This window comes from Pristis pectinata, chromosome 26 (assembly GCF_009764475.1).
Source record: "Pristis pectinata isolate sPriPec2 chromosome 26, sPriPec2.1.pri, whole genome shotgun sequence".
Taxonomy (NCBI): domain Eukaryota; kingdom Metazoa; phylum Chordata; class Chondrichthyes; order Rhinopristiformes; family Pristidae; genus Pristis; species Pristis pectinata.
Genome location: NC_067430.1, coordinates 9,816,515 through 9,835,152, shown reverse-complemented (window position 1 = coordinate 9,835,152; position 18,638 = coordinate 9,816,515). Strand labels below are relative to the sequence as shown.

At 42.6% G+C, this 18,638-nt stretch overlaps 1 protein-coding gene across 1 annotated transcript; it reads right to left on the bottom strand.

The window, feature by feature from the left end:
- Positions 1–798: 798 nt before the first annotated feature.
- Positions 799–17,723, bottom strand: LOC127583207 (proproteinase E-like). Its single transcript, XM_052038975.1, has 8 exons — positions 17,684–17,723; positions 15,187–15,275; positions 10,768–10,865; positions 10,536–10,664; positions 8,890–9,026; positions 7,800–7,942; positions 5,507–5,703; positions 799–979 (listed from the first exon to the last, which is right to left on the bottom strand). Exons 1-8 carry the CDS (start codon positions 17,721–17,723, stop codon positions 799–801), a joined length of 1,014 nt encoding a protein of 337 aa, XP_051894935.1.
- Positions 17,724–18,638: the final 915 nt, after the last annotated feature.

Sequence of the window (18,638 nt, the reverse complement as noted above, 5' to 3'; positions counted from 1 at the left end):
ATGATCTGAGCTCTGGTTTGAATTAAGTAATTCTGATCTCCCTCTACAACCTTCATTGACATGGAGAGCAGCAGATTTTTGGCTAGACATGTGGTGGGATGGGCGATAGGTGGCCGGATACTTGAGGCTCTATCAGTTTGATGATTTACAGATTTTAATGGGCCAGCATTTTGTGCTGGTGTAGAGTTTGTAGTGTAACTACTCTACCATTCTTTGGGGCTTTCAGGAAGCTCGGGGCTGAACCTGCGTCTCTCTGCACCCATGCTAGACCTAGAGGGAACAACCTTGGTGGAACTTCCAGGGTAGGACCTTCAAACTGTTGCTGGAATTTGGGAGGAGGTGAGTGAGAGACACACTCACCTTGCCCAATGATTGCAATGGTAGATGTTGAATCCCACCCATGTACAGATCCAGATTCCATGCCCCTCACCTCTCCTCCTGTGGGAGAAATTCTCTGTGCATTGTTTACCTTCATAGCAACCTGGATACAATCCTGACCTGCCGGTACTGTCTGGATGGATATTGCATGTTCTCCCTGTGTTTGTGAGGGTGTCCCCTGGATACATCAGTTTCCTCCCACATCCCAAAGTCAAGGTGGTTGGGAGGCTAATTAGCCACTGTAAATTGTCTCTAGTGTGTAGGTGAGTGGTAGAATCTTGGGGAAAAGGGTATCATGAGAATGCAGGGAGAATCAAATGGGAGTAGTGTACATGGGTGATTGATAGTCAGTGGTGACACAATGAGCTGAAAGGCCTTTTTCTGTGCTGTGTGATCCTATGACTCTTCATTATCCACACTCTAGATTTTACACAAGTCCAGAGTTTGGCAGAAGCACCCATTGGAGAATCGGGGCTTTAAAGGTGTGGGACTCGCAGTGGTCACTGATCCAAGAGCAAATGACCAGTAGGAGTCAGAGCCCTGGATGTGAAGAACCGAGCAGAACCGGGAATCAGGGCTCTCGAAGGACGTGTAGGAGTGTCTGTGAGTCAGGAACAAGGAACCAGCGGGGGTCAGGGTTTTGCAGGTGGGATCAGCAGGAATCAGAGCTTTGTGAGGTTGGGGCCAGAAGGAATTGGGCCTTTGGGAATATGGGACACGTGGATGTCAGGTCTGCAGGTGTAGGAGACCTTTCAGGGTTAGTTTAGAGTAAGAGAATCATAGAAATCCACAGTGTGGGAAGCCCTTCCACCCACTGTGCCCTGCTGGTGAGGACCTGCTGTTAGGTAATCCACTCTCTAGCTTTGGGCACTCGCAGTGAACACACCAGAAAAATATTTAAATGAGCCAATTTTGAACCTGTGGCAGAGAAAGGGACTCACGATGCTGTCTAGCACAAGGGGTCTCCCTCTCACATGCCATTTACAGACTCCATAATCAAATGGCAACTCTATTTTTGTTACATCTTGTGACTGCCAGAAGGCAAACTAGATGAACGTTGGCTTTTGGTTTGTCTTGTAATGCCAGTGTTCTGGGAGTGGAGCCCTGTCATAGGTTGGAGCATGGGAGCTGGAAAGTTTGTCACTGACCGAAGCAAGAAGGATTCCCTTGATTAACACTGGCTCCTTCTCATACAAAACTGTTTTTTTAAATTATATACACACAAAAATGCAAATTAAGTCGATGACATTGATTGTCAGATATTTCTCAGTGACATACTTATCAAAGTAAAGGATATACCGGTAAAGAAAGGGGGATTTTGCATCGATGCCCAGTTTGAGACCTTCTTGTTACCTCTATTGTTTGCTGAAAGATTGAAGTCCTGAAGGATTAAAGTAGTTTTCCTATAAGTGAACATTCAGCTTAAATTGCTTGTGTGCCTTGGATCCCAAAACACTATTTTGAAATGCTTTGGAATATAGTTTCCTTTGTAGAGGTACATCCATTTTCTGCGGCACAATGGTACAGCAGTCAGAAGTCCAAGGGAATGAAGTGCCCTTCAATTGAGTCTGCAAACTCTGCTGGGCTATTATTGGGACGGTGGCCCACAATGTTCAGAGGCAGTGAACATAGAACGTAAAACATAGAACATAGGACAGGCCCTTCGGCCCACGATATCTGTGCTGACCACGATGCCAAATTAAATTTAGAACATAAACAGTACTGCACAGGAACAGGCCCATCGGCCCATGATATTGTGCCAAACTAATTAAACTAGTAATTAAACGCCTAACTAAATTAATCCCTTCTGCCTACTCAATGCCATATCTCTCCATACTCTGCACATTGATGTACCTATCAAAGAGCCTTGTAAATGCCTCTATCATATTTGCCTCTGCTACCACCCCTGGCAGTGCATTCCAGGCACCCACCGCTCTCTGTACAAAGAACTTGTACCTTACCTAACTCACCTTAAATGCATGCCCTCTAGTACTAGACATTTCAGCCCTGGGAAAATGATACCGGCTGTCTACTCTATCTATGCCTCTCATTGACCTATATACTTGAACAGTGGCCTCCCTTGCTAAGCCATCATGAGTGGTCTATTGGCACTTCTTACAGTGACACAGCAGTTCATTACTGTTGCCCACAATACTAGCAATTAACCAGTTGGTAGGTTAATTAGTGGTCTGTAAATTACACCAATGTGTAGGTGATTGGTGGAATCTGTGGGGGGACATGATGGGAATGTGAGAATAGGACTAGCGCAGGATTAATATAAATGGGTACTTCATGGTCAGCACAGAATTTATGGGCTGAAGGGTCATGTGGCTCAATGGCTTTATGATCCAAGTTTGATCCTGACTTCAGGTGCTGTCTCCATGGAGTTTGCATGTTCTCCCTGTGGCTGCATGGGTCTCCCCTGGATTCTCCAGATTTCCCCCCCAGTCCAGAGACACAGGTTCAAAGTGGCCTGTAAATTGTAGGAGGGTGGTAGGAAAATTAGGGGTGAGAGAGAATAGGTACAGAGAAATAAGTGGGGAGATGGGACTATTGGAACACTTGGAGAGACGACGTAGTCTCAATGGGCTAATTGGCCCCCTTCTGTGTCATATGAAAATATGAGAGATTTTTTTTAAAAGAGATGATTATTTGCACAATTACCTACTACTGCCGCCCACTCACACACATTTAATTCTTTCCTCAGAAGCAGCGACTTTGCCTAATTCAATGGTCATCAATTTTCTCAGGTTGTTGACATTTAAAAAACCAAACTAAGTGACGTCTAACCACTACTTCCTGAGTAGCTGTCATTCATCTATTCGTGTTTGGGAGGTTAGTTCACACAAGTTCTTGCTCAGACCTAAATGACAATCATTGTTGTTCAAAAATGGTTCCTTGCAGTGGAGAACTTTGAACAGAAACTGAGAAACATAATGTGGTACTACGTAGTTAAGAGTTCTTTTTCTCTTTATTCCTTGTTTCTTCTTTCTTCCTCTTCTTCTATCTTGATAGCATTAGGGAATGTTTGCCTTGAACCCTTCAACCATGGTTCTTGCATAGGAAAAAATGTCTATCATGTCTTTATTCAGGGATTAGAAGATTCCAAAGAAACATTTCCACTTTAGTGGAAACTAAAAATTGGCCAGAATTTACAGAATTACTCAAAAATCACAAACAACAACTTTTACTTAATGATTCTGTTTATTGCTCATTATTGAACAACAAATTGATGAAAATCATTCTTTTCTTCCATTAGTTGTAGGCCATGGTCTGAAAGAAGGAAAATAAAGATTCACTACGCTACTTCTCTCTAAAATTATCGAAAAAAAGTGAGTAAACGGATCTTGACATCCTCATGTGTACTTGGACTCTCGTGTATGATATACCCAACCTTTCTTACTTTTCCATATTTGATTTCTTATGTTCAGATTACCAATTTTTCTTACTGGGTGGAAATCAGTAGCTACCTGACACCTGCCTCACCTAGAACTCAAGGCTATTAAATATTCTCTCTGCCACCAGTCCTTTGCCTGACATTCCTCCCTCTGAGTCACAGCACTCTCAGTGCACTGCCTGTATGTAAAGTTGTTGCAAAGTTACCCACGAGGATGGTGCCATGAATTGACAAAAAGGACTGCGATGCATCTTGTATGGCAGAACCTCTGGTTCAGTAGCCTGTGAGTGCTTGTCCAAACCTGCCCTTGATTTACCTTTTTCCTCTAAAACCCCTGTTCCTTCATCAAGGGCTTGTGATGTTTTCTGCAGTCTCCAAAGACTTTCAGGGATGTTGTCACACTAACATGCGATGCTCCCTTTGAATCATTTCTGTCCACTTAAGATTCACATATGGTTCTGAGCTCCTACCACAGGACTACTTCCATAGCATGTACAGCTGGATGCAGCTGATCAGTTGACCTTGGTTCCTTGGCACACACAACACAGTCCGATGATGGTCTGCTCAGTTCCCATCAACAATGCTTTTGGTAAATTATGACAGTGTTGGAAAACATTGGTTTTCTTTTGCCTCTGGTCTCAAGGAGGAACAAAGTAAATGAGCAGTCATACCAAAACGTATTTTTAAAGATTATGCAATTACTTAGAGAATTGACAGAACACTGACTTGATAGGCAGTTTTAAACCCAGACTCGGAGAGGATAAGCTGTGTTCCGGGCATTCATTATTAATCCCAATCCTTGCTTCCTTCTAAGTGCAGTGGATGAGGACATTTTTAGTGCAAGTGCCATGAAACAGTGCCTCACCCACTCTTGCACTTGTGTGCATATGAACATTTTGTCCATATTTTCCAACTGCTTGTCCAAACCATCCTTAAATTGTCGGAAGTAGGATATGGAGATAGCTATTCCATTACTTTATCAACATTTACTGACAATTGGGCTCCAGTGCTAACTGCTCACTTATGGGAGGTGGGAGATTTGTTGGTGCTTTAAAATTATCACCCTGACCTGCCCTTAGGTCTTGAGCACTTAGTCCTGTTCTTACCTTAATAAACCAAGCACAGGCAGCTTACAGGTTCCTTCATCTACTCCTTATATCATTATGCTCATATCATTAAGCCATAAAAGCAAATGGATCCCTTTCCTGAATGCACAGTATACTGTGCTCAAAGGAAGAAATGATGAAAAACATACACAAATTCTTTAGTTAGGCTACATTTAAATCAGAGAGAATAGAGCAAGAGAAAAGATAGTTCAGTTGATACCAGGGTTCAGCAATATAGTTATGAAGAGTAAAAAAACAAAGGCTCCAACAATTGGCCAGAGCAACAACTGTTAAGGGAGGTCTAAACTATACACTTGCAGCTATTAAAAACCAAAGGTACAGCGAGCAATGACAGATCTCTGCTGTTGGGAAATTCAAAAGAGGCCTTAGGAATATTGGATATATAAATGGGGGATTCAAAAGAACTTTATTCATCATAAAAATTTTTAGGTCATGAAATAAATCAAAAATAGGATTGAAAGGAAAATTAGATGAACAATTGGAACTTAAAAATTCAAAATGGTAAAGGAAATATGGTGCAAATAAATGGGAGAGTGGAGAGAGTGCACTGACCCAGGGACAATAGACTGAGCTGACATTTCTTCTCTGATCTGAGTTGCGTAACAAGACACTTATTAATATTCCTTTCTGCTTTGAAACACCATTTACCTCAGCAATCCAGTAATTAAAGGCAGATACCCGAGTCCAGACTGTGGGTTTCCTTATGGTGTTACACCCGATGGCTGACACAAAGCTGGTTACACCATGGACATACCAAAGACCGTCAGAACCCTTGCAGTTCAAAGGTCCACCCGAGTCTCCCTGAAGAAAATGAGACAAATTTTTTCTATTCTTTAAATTCCTTTCACTCTGGTAGTTGTCAATGCATATTACAGCACAACTCTACATGAGATGGAAGTTCTCCAAGATACCTTGCCAAAATGACTCTCTTCCATTATGTGAACAAAAAAAAATAAATGTTGGAATGCTACTATTTCACATATGATTGTTGCCAAGAGCATTCTTGTTTAAGGTCTAACATGGCATCATTTTAATTATGCAATAGTACAAAACTCATAAAACTTCAGCTTTCCTCCCAACTTAAGCCCCAATTCTGTCCCAACTGAATTTGATGCTACTGTTGGAAATACAGACCGTCTTTGTCTGATGTCTGTTAATTCAGTCACAACACCCTGTTGAACTTGCTTCATTGACAAATCGAAGACATTATCCGGCGTCCGGTTTGCTTAGAATTTCTGATGGTCCAGTTTCTGGCTAACTTATTGGTCTGGAGTGTGACCCGGGCTCCAGAGCGTGGGCTGGGTGTGTAGCCAGAACTGGGGGGGCTGGAGAGCGGCTGGGGCCAGTGTCTGGACTGTGGGCCGGGTGAGCAGCCAGACCCAGGGTTGAGATCCGGACACCAGGGGTCAGGAATGTGGGCAGTTTGTGGCTGGAGCCAGGGTCCGGAGCGCTTTCATATTTCCCATTCCCTTTAAAATCACCCGATTCACTGGAAGATTTATTATACTACCGTTTGACTTGAATAAAAAGGGGTATTAATGGGAATAATATCCAATAGTGTGGAAAAATCTGCAGGTTCAGCATCACTGAGGTCCTAAGGGTTACTGACTTGTTGGGAGTTTTACTGTAACAACAATAACTGATGAACTTTGTTTGTTTCTGAATAGTCTACGGTCAGCCTAGCTACCTGAGCCCATGAAGACGTTTTCTAGCGGGCAGAAGTCACTGAAGCTCATCCATGAGATTTATCTGAATCATAAAACCACAAGTACTGTGTGTAAACCACGGAGTTCCTGATCCCACCCTCAAATGTGACAGGACATTTTGATTTAGCTGATGTCATCCAGTCCAGAGGCATCATAGTTAACTGCAGAGGCCTGGACAGCTGATTTGGAGATATGAGCTCAGGGCCAAGTAAGGCAATTCCAGTAATTAAATACATTTGGAAAGAGTATCAGCGCTAGTGATCGTCAAACATCCAGATTGTTGTAGAAACCTATCAGATTCACTAATGTCCTGCTGGGAGGGAAACTTCCTGCCCTCACCCAGTCTAACCTATATGTGATCCTCAGCAAAGTTTTTGACTCTTGACTGTCCTCTGAAGTGGTCAAGGATTAGGAAAGGACAATAAATTAGGGGTTGGACAATAAATATTCACATCATCGGAATGAATATATCAAAAAGACTCACAGCAAGTCAATGCATAGTGATCAGAAATGGAGTACCCCTGATTCACTGTTATCCTTCCCAAACTAGATCACTCAGGTGAGACCAGGGCCAAATCTTGGAACTCTTGTGGTCTGGATGGCTCCCTATGACATTACATGTAGGGTTGATTTCCTCATCAGTTCAAGCTGATCCTTGTCATGGATAGGAGTCCAGTGTAGCTATTCCGAAAGTGTCCGAAAGGTTGGGAAATTCCAGTTGGTCTTTAGTTTGGGAGCTTCCACTTGATACGAATTGCCACTTCATGAGTCCGCAGTGGATCCAGTGTAAGACTGAAGATCGAAGCGCTCAGACAGAAGAGTAGTACTGGCTTCCAGCAGTCAACCACATGTTCCCACCCACAATCCAGTAGATCTGAGCACTCCGATGGTAGGCACCAGAGCTTCCAGCAACTTTGGCTGCTAGAAACTCAAGTTGCAAATCCAGCTTGGGTTCCAAGTGAATGGGGAGGCCTCCAACTAAAACGCTGGTGGGGCCATTACTTGGATGGGAGTCCACAATGTTTAGAACCAATGACCTCACTTGCTGGGGTGTCCAGATTGTTGATCTGTTGACACTTCCTCATTATAAGTTGTGGGTTGGAGTCTGGGACCTACAGTTAACTATGTGGAAGGACCTGTCTTATCTCTCACTTCAATAACCACAAATAAAGCTGTGGAATTATTACATACATTGCATCCGGACTTTTCACCACCTCCAGCACAAACCATGGTTTTTTTCACAATGCTACCCCACCAATCCTTTGCACTGCAGTGGTCGTAGTCAATGACTGGTATATAAGCTTGCTGTAGCTTTCCTGGAAGCGGTCCATTCGCTGTAATGACAAAAGTATTCCAGTCACTTTGGTGAACTATCAAATATATCAAAAAAGCACTCCAGATACAAGGGATTTACAGAGCTATCCCTTTCCTTGGCAAAGGGTTGATTCCCACCATTCACTTAATGGAAAAGATCCACCCGTGCCTTTTCTGAAGGGAAACAGAGTACCTGAAAATGAACAAACACCCACAAGAATTGTCTGATTCGTAACATCAAAAATACTGTGTGAAGAACAAAGCTCCTCATCCCACTCTCAAATGTGTCAAGACATTATGATTTAACTAATATCATTGAGGTTCAGCAGCATCATAAGTAACTTCAGAGGCAGCTGAATACAAAAGTGCATTGTGTACTTATCATACTATTCTCACCCCATGGCCCAACAAATCCAGGGATCTCCAGAGGATCTTTCAGCTTCTACCCACTCTGTAAACTTCAATTCATTCAAATGTTTGCTGCTCACAGCAGGTCCAGCACACCTATTAGGCCATTGTGCTCCCTGACTTACACTGAGTCTATTTTAAGATGTCCATATTTCTAATACAGTCATAGCATGGAAACTGGCCCTTCAGCCCAACTGGTCCATGCCGACCAAGATGCCCATCCAAGCTAGTCCCATGTGCCTGTGTTTGGCTCATAAACTTCTAAACCTTTCCCAATAAACCTTTACTAATCTGTTAAATCAATCCACATGGCCTTGTTCTCTACCATACTAAAACACCATCCTCAAAATCTCCATTCTCTCATCTCTGTCCAACTGCAGATAGCTCCCTCCATTTGCCCTACCACTGGAGTTTACATTTACTGGAAATCTAAATAAAAAAAGAAAATGCTGGAAATTCTCATCAGGTCAGGCAGCATCTGTGAAGAGAGAAGAAAGTTAAGGTTTCAGATTGATGACCTTTTACCAGAAAAAACTGTTTAAGGTTTGTGCTGACTTACTGTAGAGTCGGCCCCATCCAGTAATGTAGCAATAAAAGTTATTGGGAAGAATATAGCCAAAAGGTGGAATACAAGCAACCTGAACTTTGTCATTCAAGACCGCATGCTCTGAGAGCCTGATTAAAGCGATATCGTTCCTGCAAAAGAGTGGAAATTCCTTCTTAATGTTCAGTTACGCAGCACCAAAACAAGCAGAAACAAGCCCTTCAGCCCCCTGAATCTAGACCAGCCATCAAGCATCCACTTATGCTAATTTATTCTTCCCACATTCCCATCATCTGCCCCGAGATTCTACCTCTCACCTACATGCTAGGTGCAATTTACAGTGGCCAATTAACCTATATGTCTTTGGAATGTGGGCGGAAACTGGACCACCCGTAGGAAACCCAGGGGGTCACAGTGATAATGTACAAAACCCACACAGACAGCATCAGGATTGAACCTGGGTTGCTGAATCTGTGAGATAGCAGCTCCTCTAGCAATGCTACTGTGCCACCCACTTAATCATTTTTAAAGCACCTTTTCCTTTTACTTGAAGGTTTAAGCAATGTAGTTGTTCTGTTACCAATTGAGTGCCTGCAAGTCACACATTCATTCTTGCTATTCCCTTATGAAAGCAAGTGTTAACCTATTTATTTTAAATGGTTTGATACATACTTAGGAGACTTCACTTCTCCAAGAAGGGCGTCACGGAACTCTGTTCTATGCTGCAACATCATTGCATCCATCACACCCATACAAGAGAATTTTAAACTGAATTTCTCCTCTTCCATTTCTTATCAGGAGAGTGCTGGATGTATGAGAATTTGCAGCACCTTGCTACATTAGGGCCGTTGCAATGTTTCTCTACCAAAGGAGAGATGAAGTCCAAATGTTCTCCTTGGGCAGAGAGTAGCAAGTAGAGGGAGTGAGAGGATTTTCCAGGATAGTGGGATTCCCGACAGTGGCTGCCTCACATTGTTTTATCTGCTTCAGACAGGAAACCTGGAATATTCTTGAACTGAAATAGATACTATATCCTCGAGATTTAGCTTATCAGGAAACACAGCCAGGAGGTAATGATTGTCAACATCCAATACCCATGAAAACAAATATGACTCTTTTATCACCTGAAAGCCCATCATACACACAACTTGTTAGTTACTTACAGTGCTTGGGGACTTCCTTTCAACACTGATGGAACATAGATGTAGCAACAGCTACTCTGGCTCTTACAACTGAGTAGACAGTTGGGGACCTGTAATGCTTCGACTGTCCACAGAGTGATCCAAGTGATATACATTGTTGTGCACTCAACAGCTTGACAGTCCATGCTAGCAGCAGAGAAGAGGAGGAAGGGAGGAAGCTATTTCAGGAACACTCCAGCCAGGCATGGATGGTAGTGCACTTTCAGTGAAGAGCAGCCTTGAAATAATCCATCCTCCTCAAAGAATGAATCAGGCCATGACTGTAAACAGCGAGATCTGGACTTAGTTCAGTCTTGGGCATCAGAAGCATCTTAAGTTTTATTCAGAATAGTTTTTTTTACAATTCCCGCAGATTTCCTACTATAAGTAATTCAGACTATGTGTTGCACAGTGCACTAAAACAAGCAAGAAGACATCAAAATAAGACAATAATTAGAAACTAATTGTGTTGTGACTTACCCACAGGCCACACAGTTCATATTCCACTTTGGATGAACAAAGATACCACTGGGGCTTATGATCTGCTCTCCGCCCTCATCGACATTCCTGTCGTACTCTCCCAGTACCACACGGTAGTCCCGTCCAGAGCTAGCAACAAAAAACAGTATCGAATATAAACCACATTTACTCCAGGAATGCACCGGATCTTGAAGAAAGGGAAGAAATGTACTGATACTGCAGCCATACTCACGAGATACAATGGCCTGCTGTCATAACCCAATTTGAGGAAATTAGCGTCCCACCACAAGTGTGAGAAAATCTATAGCCATTTCCAACTTGCAAAGAAACCTAATAGTAAACAAAATAATAAGTTAATATCGCATTTCTGTTATGCAACAGGTTGCCATATACACTTCTTTTCTGATGAAAAACATGATGATGCTGAAGGAACTCAACAGGCCAGGCAGCATCCGTGGAGAAAAGCAGGCGGTCAATCACCTGCTTTTCTCCACGGATGCTGCCTGGCCCGCTGAGTTCCTTCAGCATCATCGTGTCTTTCGTCTAGATTCCAGCATCTGCAGTCCTATTTCTCTTGCACTTCTTTTCTTCCTTGATGAGTGATCTGATTGGAGACACTTTTCTCCCCTTTCTCTCACAATCTTTCTTGACTCTTTTCTACTTTAATTTGTCTACTTTTCTACGTTTATTTGTCTAGTCATAACCAGAGGATCCCAGCAATAGTTTTTCTTCCCATTCCTCTGGAATTTCCCAAGGATATGACTTAAGACTCTTCCCATTTCTCATCAACATCTGCACCTTGGTAACATCGCTGAAAAGAACTGGATTTGGCCGGCAGACGAGTTGTGTCAATCGTTCACTCCTCTTTGCACTGACTTGGCTTAGATGCTGACCCTCTGCACCCTGGAGTCAGGCAGTGAGATATAGCCAGGCCTTGAGGCAAATTGGCTTCATGTAGTGATCTCCTGAGGGCCCACCTCTGGAATACCTCAACAGCTTTTGACAGGACACAAACTGGGAGTGGAGCCATACCACCTGTCAAAGCCATCAAGGTTTTGTAACACTGTCTCTGATATTCAGGGTTGGTTAAAATCTATTAAAATTGTAAATAGTTTAAAAATAAAAAAAAATAATTATTAAAAGCACTAAGAACATAAAAATGAAATAAGCAAAATCTAAATAACCAAACATACTTTTTCATTTCTAAGCAAGGGGCCAGACAAACACATTCAATGAATGGGGGGTTCACAATCTCTGCCAAGTCTGGTTAGTGAAGGATGGCAGAGGTAAATTCCCCAGCGTCTGACAGGCAGTATGCATCTTGACCTATGGCAGGTCTGTGTAAGTCCAGCACTGACTCACATGGGAGAGGTTGAATGTCGACAGCTCCCTGTGGAACTACAGCCCACAGGCAAGACTGTTTGGCTCCTAGCATCAGCTCCCTCAGATACATAAAAACCCAGTTAAACATCAGCACCACCTCCCTGCTCCAAATTGTCAGATATTCGACATTCAGTCCTGCATGGGCAGAATTACCATATTGGGAAGACCACCAACCAATGACTCAATCCCTCTATCTGAGGCTGACCACAGTCTGTTCACAGTCTTGCATCCAGTTAGTCACTGAGATGAACATCCAAGCACATATTGATGTGGTTGCTAAGACTGTCTACTTGCACCTTCAAGCATCACCTGACATCTTTGTCACCTTAACTTAGCAAATGCACTACATGTTCAGCAGACTTCCTATCTTCCTTCTCCACAATCCAACCAATATTCTACCGACACTACACTCAGCACACACCAAATCCCATCTACCCATCACCCCTGTGCTTGCTGACTTACATTTGTTCCTGATTAACATTCTTATCCTTATTTTTAAACCCCTCTGTGACCACACACCTTCCCTATCCTCCAGCAGGTAGATCTCCGAGATACCTGCATTCCTCCAGTTCTGGCCGCGAGTTTCCCCACTGCCGACCCTGCTTGAGTGGCCAAGTCTCTAACTTCTGCAATCTCCTCCTTACTCCTCTCCATTCTCTTTCCCCCCTTGAGATACCCATTAAATTAGCACTTTAACAAACCTCAGCCTGAATGTCTCTTTACTTGCCTCTGCATCAAATATCTTTGTGGATGACTCGTATGTTTGGATATATTAAAGGCACCAAATAAATTCAAGTTGTTGTTATTGTTTTACCTGTTAACTGCTTTATTGCATTTCCCTCCTGCATCTCCTTGGTCTTGGCTCAGTTCAGTCAATAGCAATCTAAGGGGTGAAGCTCCTGACCATATAATCGAGGCTGACTTGTCAGTGCCATACTGCATTTCTCCTGTAATTTCAGTTTTATATAGTATTGGAAAAGAAGGTAAAGTGACTTTTAAAAAGTTCCTAATCTGGTTTTAATCCTCATCAGAAGGGCTTGATGGCAATAATTTATGATCTGATTATGAAAATATGTCTAGAGACACTTGATAAAATTAAGAATGAATGGGAAAGAGAACTCCAGATACTCTGACCTGCAGAGACATGCAAGAAAATTCTCCAATTAGTTAATACATCTTCAATGTGTGCCAGACACTCTTTGATACAGTTTAAGGTGGTTCACAGGACCCATATGTCGAAGGACAAGTTAGCCCGTTTTATCACCATATAAATCCTATATGTGACAGATGTAATTCGGAGGTGGCTTCCCTGACACATGTGTTTTAGTCCTGTCCCCTTTTGGAAAAATATTGTAAAGACATTTTTAATATTATTTCAACTGTATTGAATATTGATCTACAACCCCATGCTATTACTGCAATTTTTGGGTTACCAGTGATGGATTCTGGCCATTTATCCGCTTCTGCTTGTCGTATGATTGCTTTTGTTACATTAATGGCCAAGAGATCCATTCTATTTAAATGGAAGGACCCTATACCCCCTACCACACTTCAATGGTTTTCTCAAACCGTAACATGTTTAAACTTAGAAAAAATTAGGAGTGGTACTGTTGATCCTTCGCTTAAATTTGAGGAAGTTTGGAGTCCATTTATTCAGTATTTCCATATGATATAAGCTGACCTTTCTCGAATCCCTTTCAATAACCTTTGAATATAGAGGAGCAGAGCTGACGACATAATAATGTTTTTTTAACCAAAGAAATATCAGTCCAGTTTTTTTTTGAAGTTTTTGGTTTGCTTTTCTTTATTATTATACTTTTATTTTGATTTGGGGGTTTTCTTTTCATATAATCAAATTTCTTTGCAATTTCTTTTGTTTTTGTATCATGTTCACTTAGCAAGAGAGCGGGAGGTCCAGATTACATATTTTACTCCTTGTGAGTATAAATTAACTTATTATTGTTATCTCAATCTCTTTGCACCATGTGTAGAATTATTAATGTTTTGTATATTCATTTGAATTAATTTGAAATTCAATAAAAAGATTGAAAAAGAAAGTGCCATACTGCATTGCAGGGACGCTGCTGTTTGAGTGAGATGGAAAAGCAAGACCCCATCTCCCTTTCCTACTGGCTGTGAAACATCTGATGGCAGTATATGTAGATAAGCCCCAACTGACATATGTACAGAAGCCCTCACTGGAGACCTAACAGAGACTGATTAACTGGTCAACTTATTTGCTTTCTGTGGGACCTCACTTTTCGGAAATTGGCTGCTGTGTTTACCCAGAAATTGCGCTTCAAAAACTAATTTATTGTGTGAAAAATATTGAAAAATTCCCAGGATGTACTATCTAAAGTTAATTTACAATAACATCAAAAACTGCACATACTCAAAGTCTGAAATGAAAATGCTGGAAAGGTCCTTCTTCATTGACTGAAACATTAACTGTTTCTTTTTCTACAGATGCTATCTGACTTGCTGAGTGTTTCCAACATTTTCTGATTCTTATTTTGCATGCCCCTTCTGTTAAAGACTCTTCACAATACATCTCCATTTCAATCTTTCCCAGAACTTCACATGAAGTCATAGAGAGATACAGGATGGAAAACAGGTCCTTCGGCCCACTGAGTCCATGCAGACCATCAAGCACCATCTACACTGAACCCACTTTAGTCCCCTGCTATTCTCACCAACTCCCTCCAGATTCTACCACTTACATCTACCATCTACACCGTGGGGGCAATTTATAGTGGCCAATTAACTTACCAACCTCCATGTCCCTGGGATATGGGAAGAAACCAGAGTACTATGCAGCCACAGGGGAAACGTCCAAATTCCACACAGACAGTGCCAGGGGTCAGGATTGAACCTGGGTGGCTGGAACTGTGTGACAGAGGCTACTACCTGTGCCACTGTACCACATCTGTTGGCACCCTCACCTTGCCCTTCATTTTGCTAAGTACAGGCTCTTAAAATTCAAACTTAATAGGCATTTAAACATGACTAATTTTTAATTACTAATTGTTTGACCACAACTTCTCCTACTTCCTTGTCAGCTTTCAATGTGCTCTGCCTTTGAAAGATACTTGAAGTGTATGGACCACAGGAAATGTTGGAAATGCACTGAGGACATTCAGCCTGCAGGACAATCCTGTCCTTTCCACAGTCACTGAATGACCTTTTGCAATTCGCATTTGTTCTTCCTCTGACTTCCAATACCTCGGAAGTCTAGGCTTTTTGAGTCTAAAGTTCTATGTTTTCTCACCTGCCACGGCCAGCTATATGGCCTTGCATCAATTCCATTAACCACCTTTAAGGAATATGGAGGGTAGCTACTCTGTCCGCAACCAGAAGCTGGAAATACAGAAGTGACAGGTTAACAATGCAGCACATCACAATATTCATTTGCATATTTAATTTTACTATTCTGAATGTCCGCTGTGAATTAATAATACTAAATTGAAGTAGAAATGAATCTGTGCTTGTTTTCTTTGAAAGGACACCACAGTGTAGTACTGAACTCCTCTATCGATTTTTAGTGGAATTGAGTATCAGGAGGGGCCTACAAAAAGCAGCAGATACTGGCCTAAAATACCCTTTCCACAATTCCAGGAAACACTGTGGTAAGATCAACATTAGACTTAATGTGGAGCAGGGGAATATCTCAAGACCTCTTAGTACCTGGTGGGAAACTCAAACGCTCACACGCCTGATGAGATTTTTGTTTGCTCAAACATCTTTCATCTGGGTAAAACTTCCCAAATATTGTCACCAATGCCCAAAATTTGTCTCTGGTATGATTTTGAACCTCACAGGTTTGAAAACCGACTTATTTACTCACTGAATCAGCAACTTTTAATAGCGCTGAAACTGTCCTATTTAAAGATCCATTCTTTCTCAGGCTGCACTGCATTACTCTGCAGCTTCACTGCTTACTGCATACATTGCTCACACTAAAACTGACCTTTCCTTGCAATCAGCATGACGTATTTGAACTCAAAACTGACCTACCGTAATATATCTGTACGCAAAATGATTTGCCTGGAGCAAACACTTTTCTAGCTAGTTGCATGGAAATGCACTGTTGACATCAGACACATCAGAGGCAGCCAGGCGGAATTTGTAGGAGAAGGCCATCAGCTAAGACCTTTACCACCCAGAGTTTACAAGGACAATGCTCTTTGAGACATCAGCAGTCCTCCAGTTCTTGTCTCAAGCTTCACCATTGCCATCCAGGCCCAAAGCCACCAAGTCCCCAAGTTCCATATTCTCTTCCTTAATCCTCTCCATTTCCCTCTCCCCCTTTAAGATGCTCCTTAACTTAGTGCTTTGACAAACATGTATCCTGATATGTCTTTTTACTTGTCTCTGCATTAAATCTACTAGCTGATGACTTTGTGTGTTTGGACATTTTCCTATGTTAAAGGCACCATATAATGCCATGCTGTTATTACATTGTTTTCTCTACTAACTGCTTCACTGCAATTCCCTTTTGCTTCTTCCTGCTCTTGGTTCATCTCAATCAATAACAATCTAACTGAGGGAGGGGTGAAGCTCCTCTCTGGAACCTGAGCACATAATCTAGGCTGACTCACCAGTGCCATACTGCATTGTCAAGGAAACGGTTGTTGGGTGAGAGGGAAAAGCAAGACCCCATCTTGTTTTGCCACAGGCTGTAAAACATCTGCTGGTAATGTCCACACGGGCAGCCCTCACTGAGAGCGGTGATCTCCTGTGACAAGCTCACGTACATGCCTGGACTGCCATAGAAGTCAAGGTCATGAACACAGTCAGTTTTCCAGTCTCGGGATCCTTCCAAGCTGCGGCTGCTGACCTCTGCCACATCGCACAGTTTGCTGCTCACTGCTGCATTAGAGTCATTGCCCAAATTCCATAATTCAGAATAGGAGACATCATCGACTCTTCCTTCACAGGAGCACAAGGAGCGAACACTGGGATTTGCCTGCACTGCAGGCTTCCTCACAGTGCAGACATTCATAGACTGGGATCACCTTGGCAACCTCCTGTCAGGACCACCTGGAGGGTCTCAGTTGCCGCCATGCATTGTTATGGTTATCCAGCGTGGCCAGGTCTCTCTGATACCCTGGGAACACTCTCCCAACCCTTCCCATCACTGTAACATCTGTTTATGAAGTAGCTACATTTGACCTCACGATCTACCTTGTTGTGACCTTGCACCTTATTGCACTGCACTTTCTCTGTAGCTGTGACACTTTACTCTGTACTGTTATTGTTTTTACCTGTACTACATCAATGCACTCTGTACTAACCCAATGTAACTGTACTGTGTAATGAATTGACCCGTACGAGCGGTATGCAAGACAAGTTTTTCACTGTACCTCGGTACAAGTGACAATAATAAACCAAACCAATATTCCCCTTCAGCTGGAAGAATGTCGCTTGTATTATGGAATGCCGCCTTCAGGGTCAGCTGTGCAGATCGCGCCTATTAGGCCAATTTCCAGCAACTGTTAGAACTTGCAACACATCAGTTGCAAATACCGAACCAAAACAGACAATTTCACTTTCTGTATGACATTACACTGGGAAACCCAATAATGCTATAAGGGAAATCTTGATGCAAGATAGAAGCGCTTATAAAAACAGATTTGGGATGACCCACAAAGTTGTTATAATGCCATTAAAAGCTAGAAGATAATTTCTAGATCATTGTTGTTCCTATATAGTGCTAGTGGACAGTGACATATTATCTGATTGGATGGCACTTTCTGGTAACTTACCACTGGCTGCAAGTAGGACAATGAGCAGCAGTTGGTACATCTTCTTCCTGAGTTACTGGGAGTCCCAGTGCAAGATTTGGTCTTTTATATACTCTGCTTGCAACTATCTTTTGGATCTTTTAGACACTTTAGTAATGCTGATAGCTGCTCATTTCCCACACTAAGTGGAAAGTTAAACAATTTGAGGGCCCCATGTCAAGGCTGCGCTGTTTATGTCGTCCACCATCTGCCGTGGGAACATTCTTACACAGGTCACTCACTGCCAGGGGTAATTATCACTGGTTAGAGGGAACCCTCCCACATCTCCTGATTTGTTCCACAGTATGAATGTATTCCACAAGTCAGAAGCTTGTGTTGTGACTACTGAACGGAGATACACCAAAGCCGGTTGATGCAAAAGGTCCTTCGTCGTGACAAGCAGGCATTCTCCTGGAGACCCTCTCAGCAACATCTCCTCAAACTCAAAGGAGATCAAATTTTTATAGAAAAGCAAGGCGTTTCTCTGTTGACCGCAAGGCTCCTGAGTGAGAATGGTCAGTTGACAGCTCTCTATAATTTATTAGAGTTGGTTCTCATAACCGACCACTAGGAATTGTCAGGGGTAGTGCAAATGTGTCTCTCTCCCTCTTTGATTTTCCCATTGGCAGATGCTGCAGGTTCCCCATTTTCATGCTTAATGCAGTCCTGATCAGGTATCAAGCAGAGCAAGGTCCATGCTGGATAGTGTGGTACTGCCTGACTCCACACCCAACCCCAACCCCGTGTGCACTATTACAACCCCATTGTGCACTTTCCCTTGGCTCCACACCATCAAGGACATCTTCAAGAGGCGGTGCCTCAAGAAAGCAGCATCCATCACTAAGGACCCTCAGCACCCAGGGCATGCCCTCCTCTTGTTACTGCCATCGGGGAAGAGGTACAGGAGCCTAAAGACCCACACTCAACCATTCAGAAA

Excerpts from the sequence above, each read along its gene's own strand:
- LOC127583207 (XM_052038975.1), bottom strand. The coding sequence starts at position 17,723 with ATGTACCAACTGCTGCTCATTGTCCTACTTGCAGCCAGTG. Across the intron at positions 10,866-15,186 it reads CATATAGCTGGCCGTGGCAG|GTTTCTTTGCAAGTTGGAAA; the intron begins GTGAGAAAACAT and ends GTTTACTATTAG. Across the intron at positions 9,027-10,535 it reads ATGAACTGTGTGGCCTGTGG|GAACGATATCGCTTTAATCA; the intron begins GTAAGTCACAAC and ends ACTCTTTTGCAG.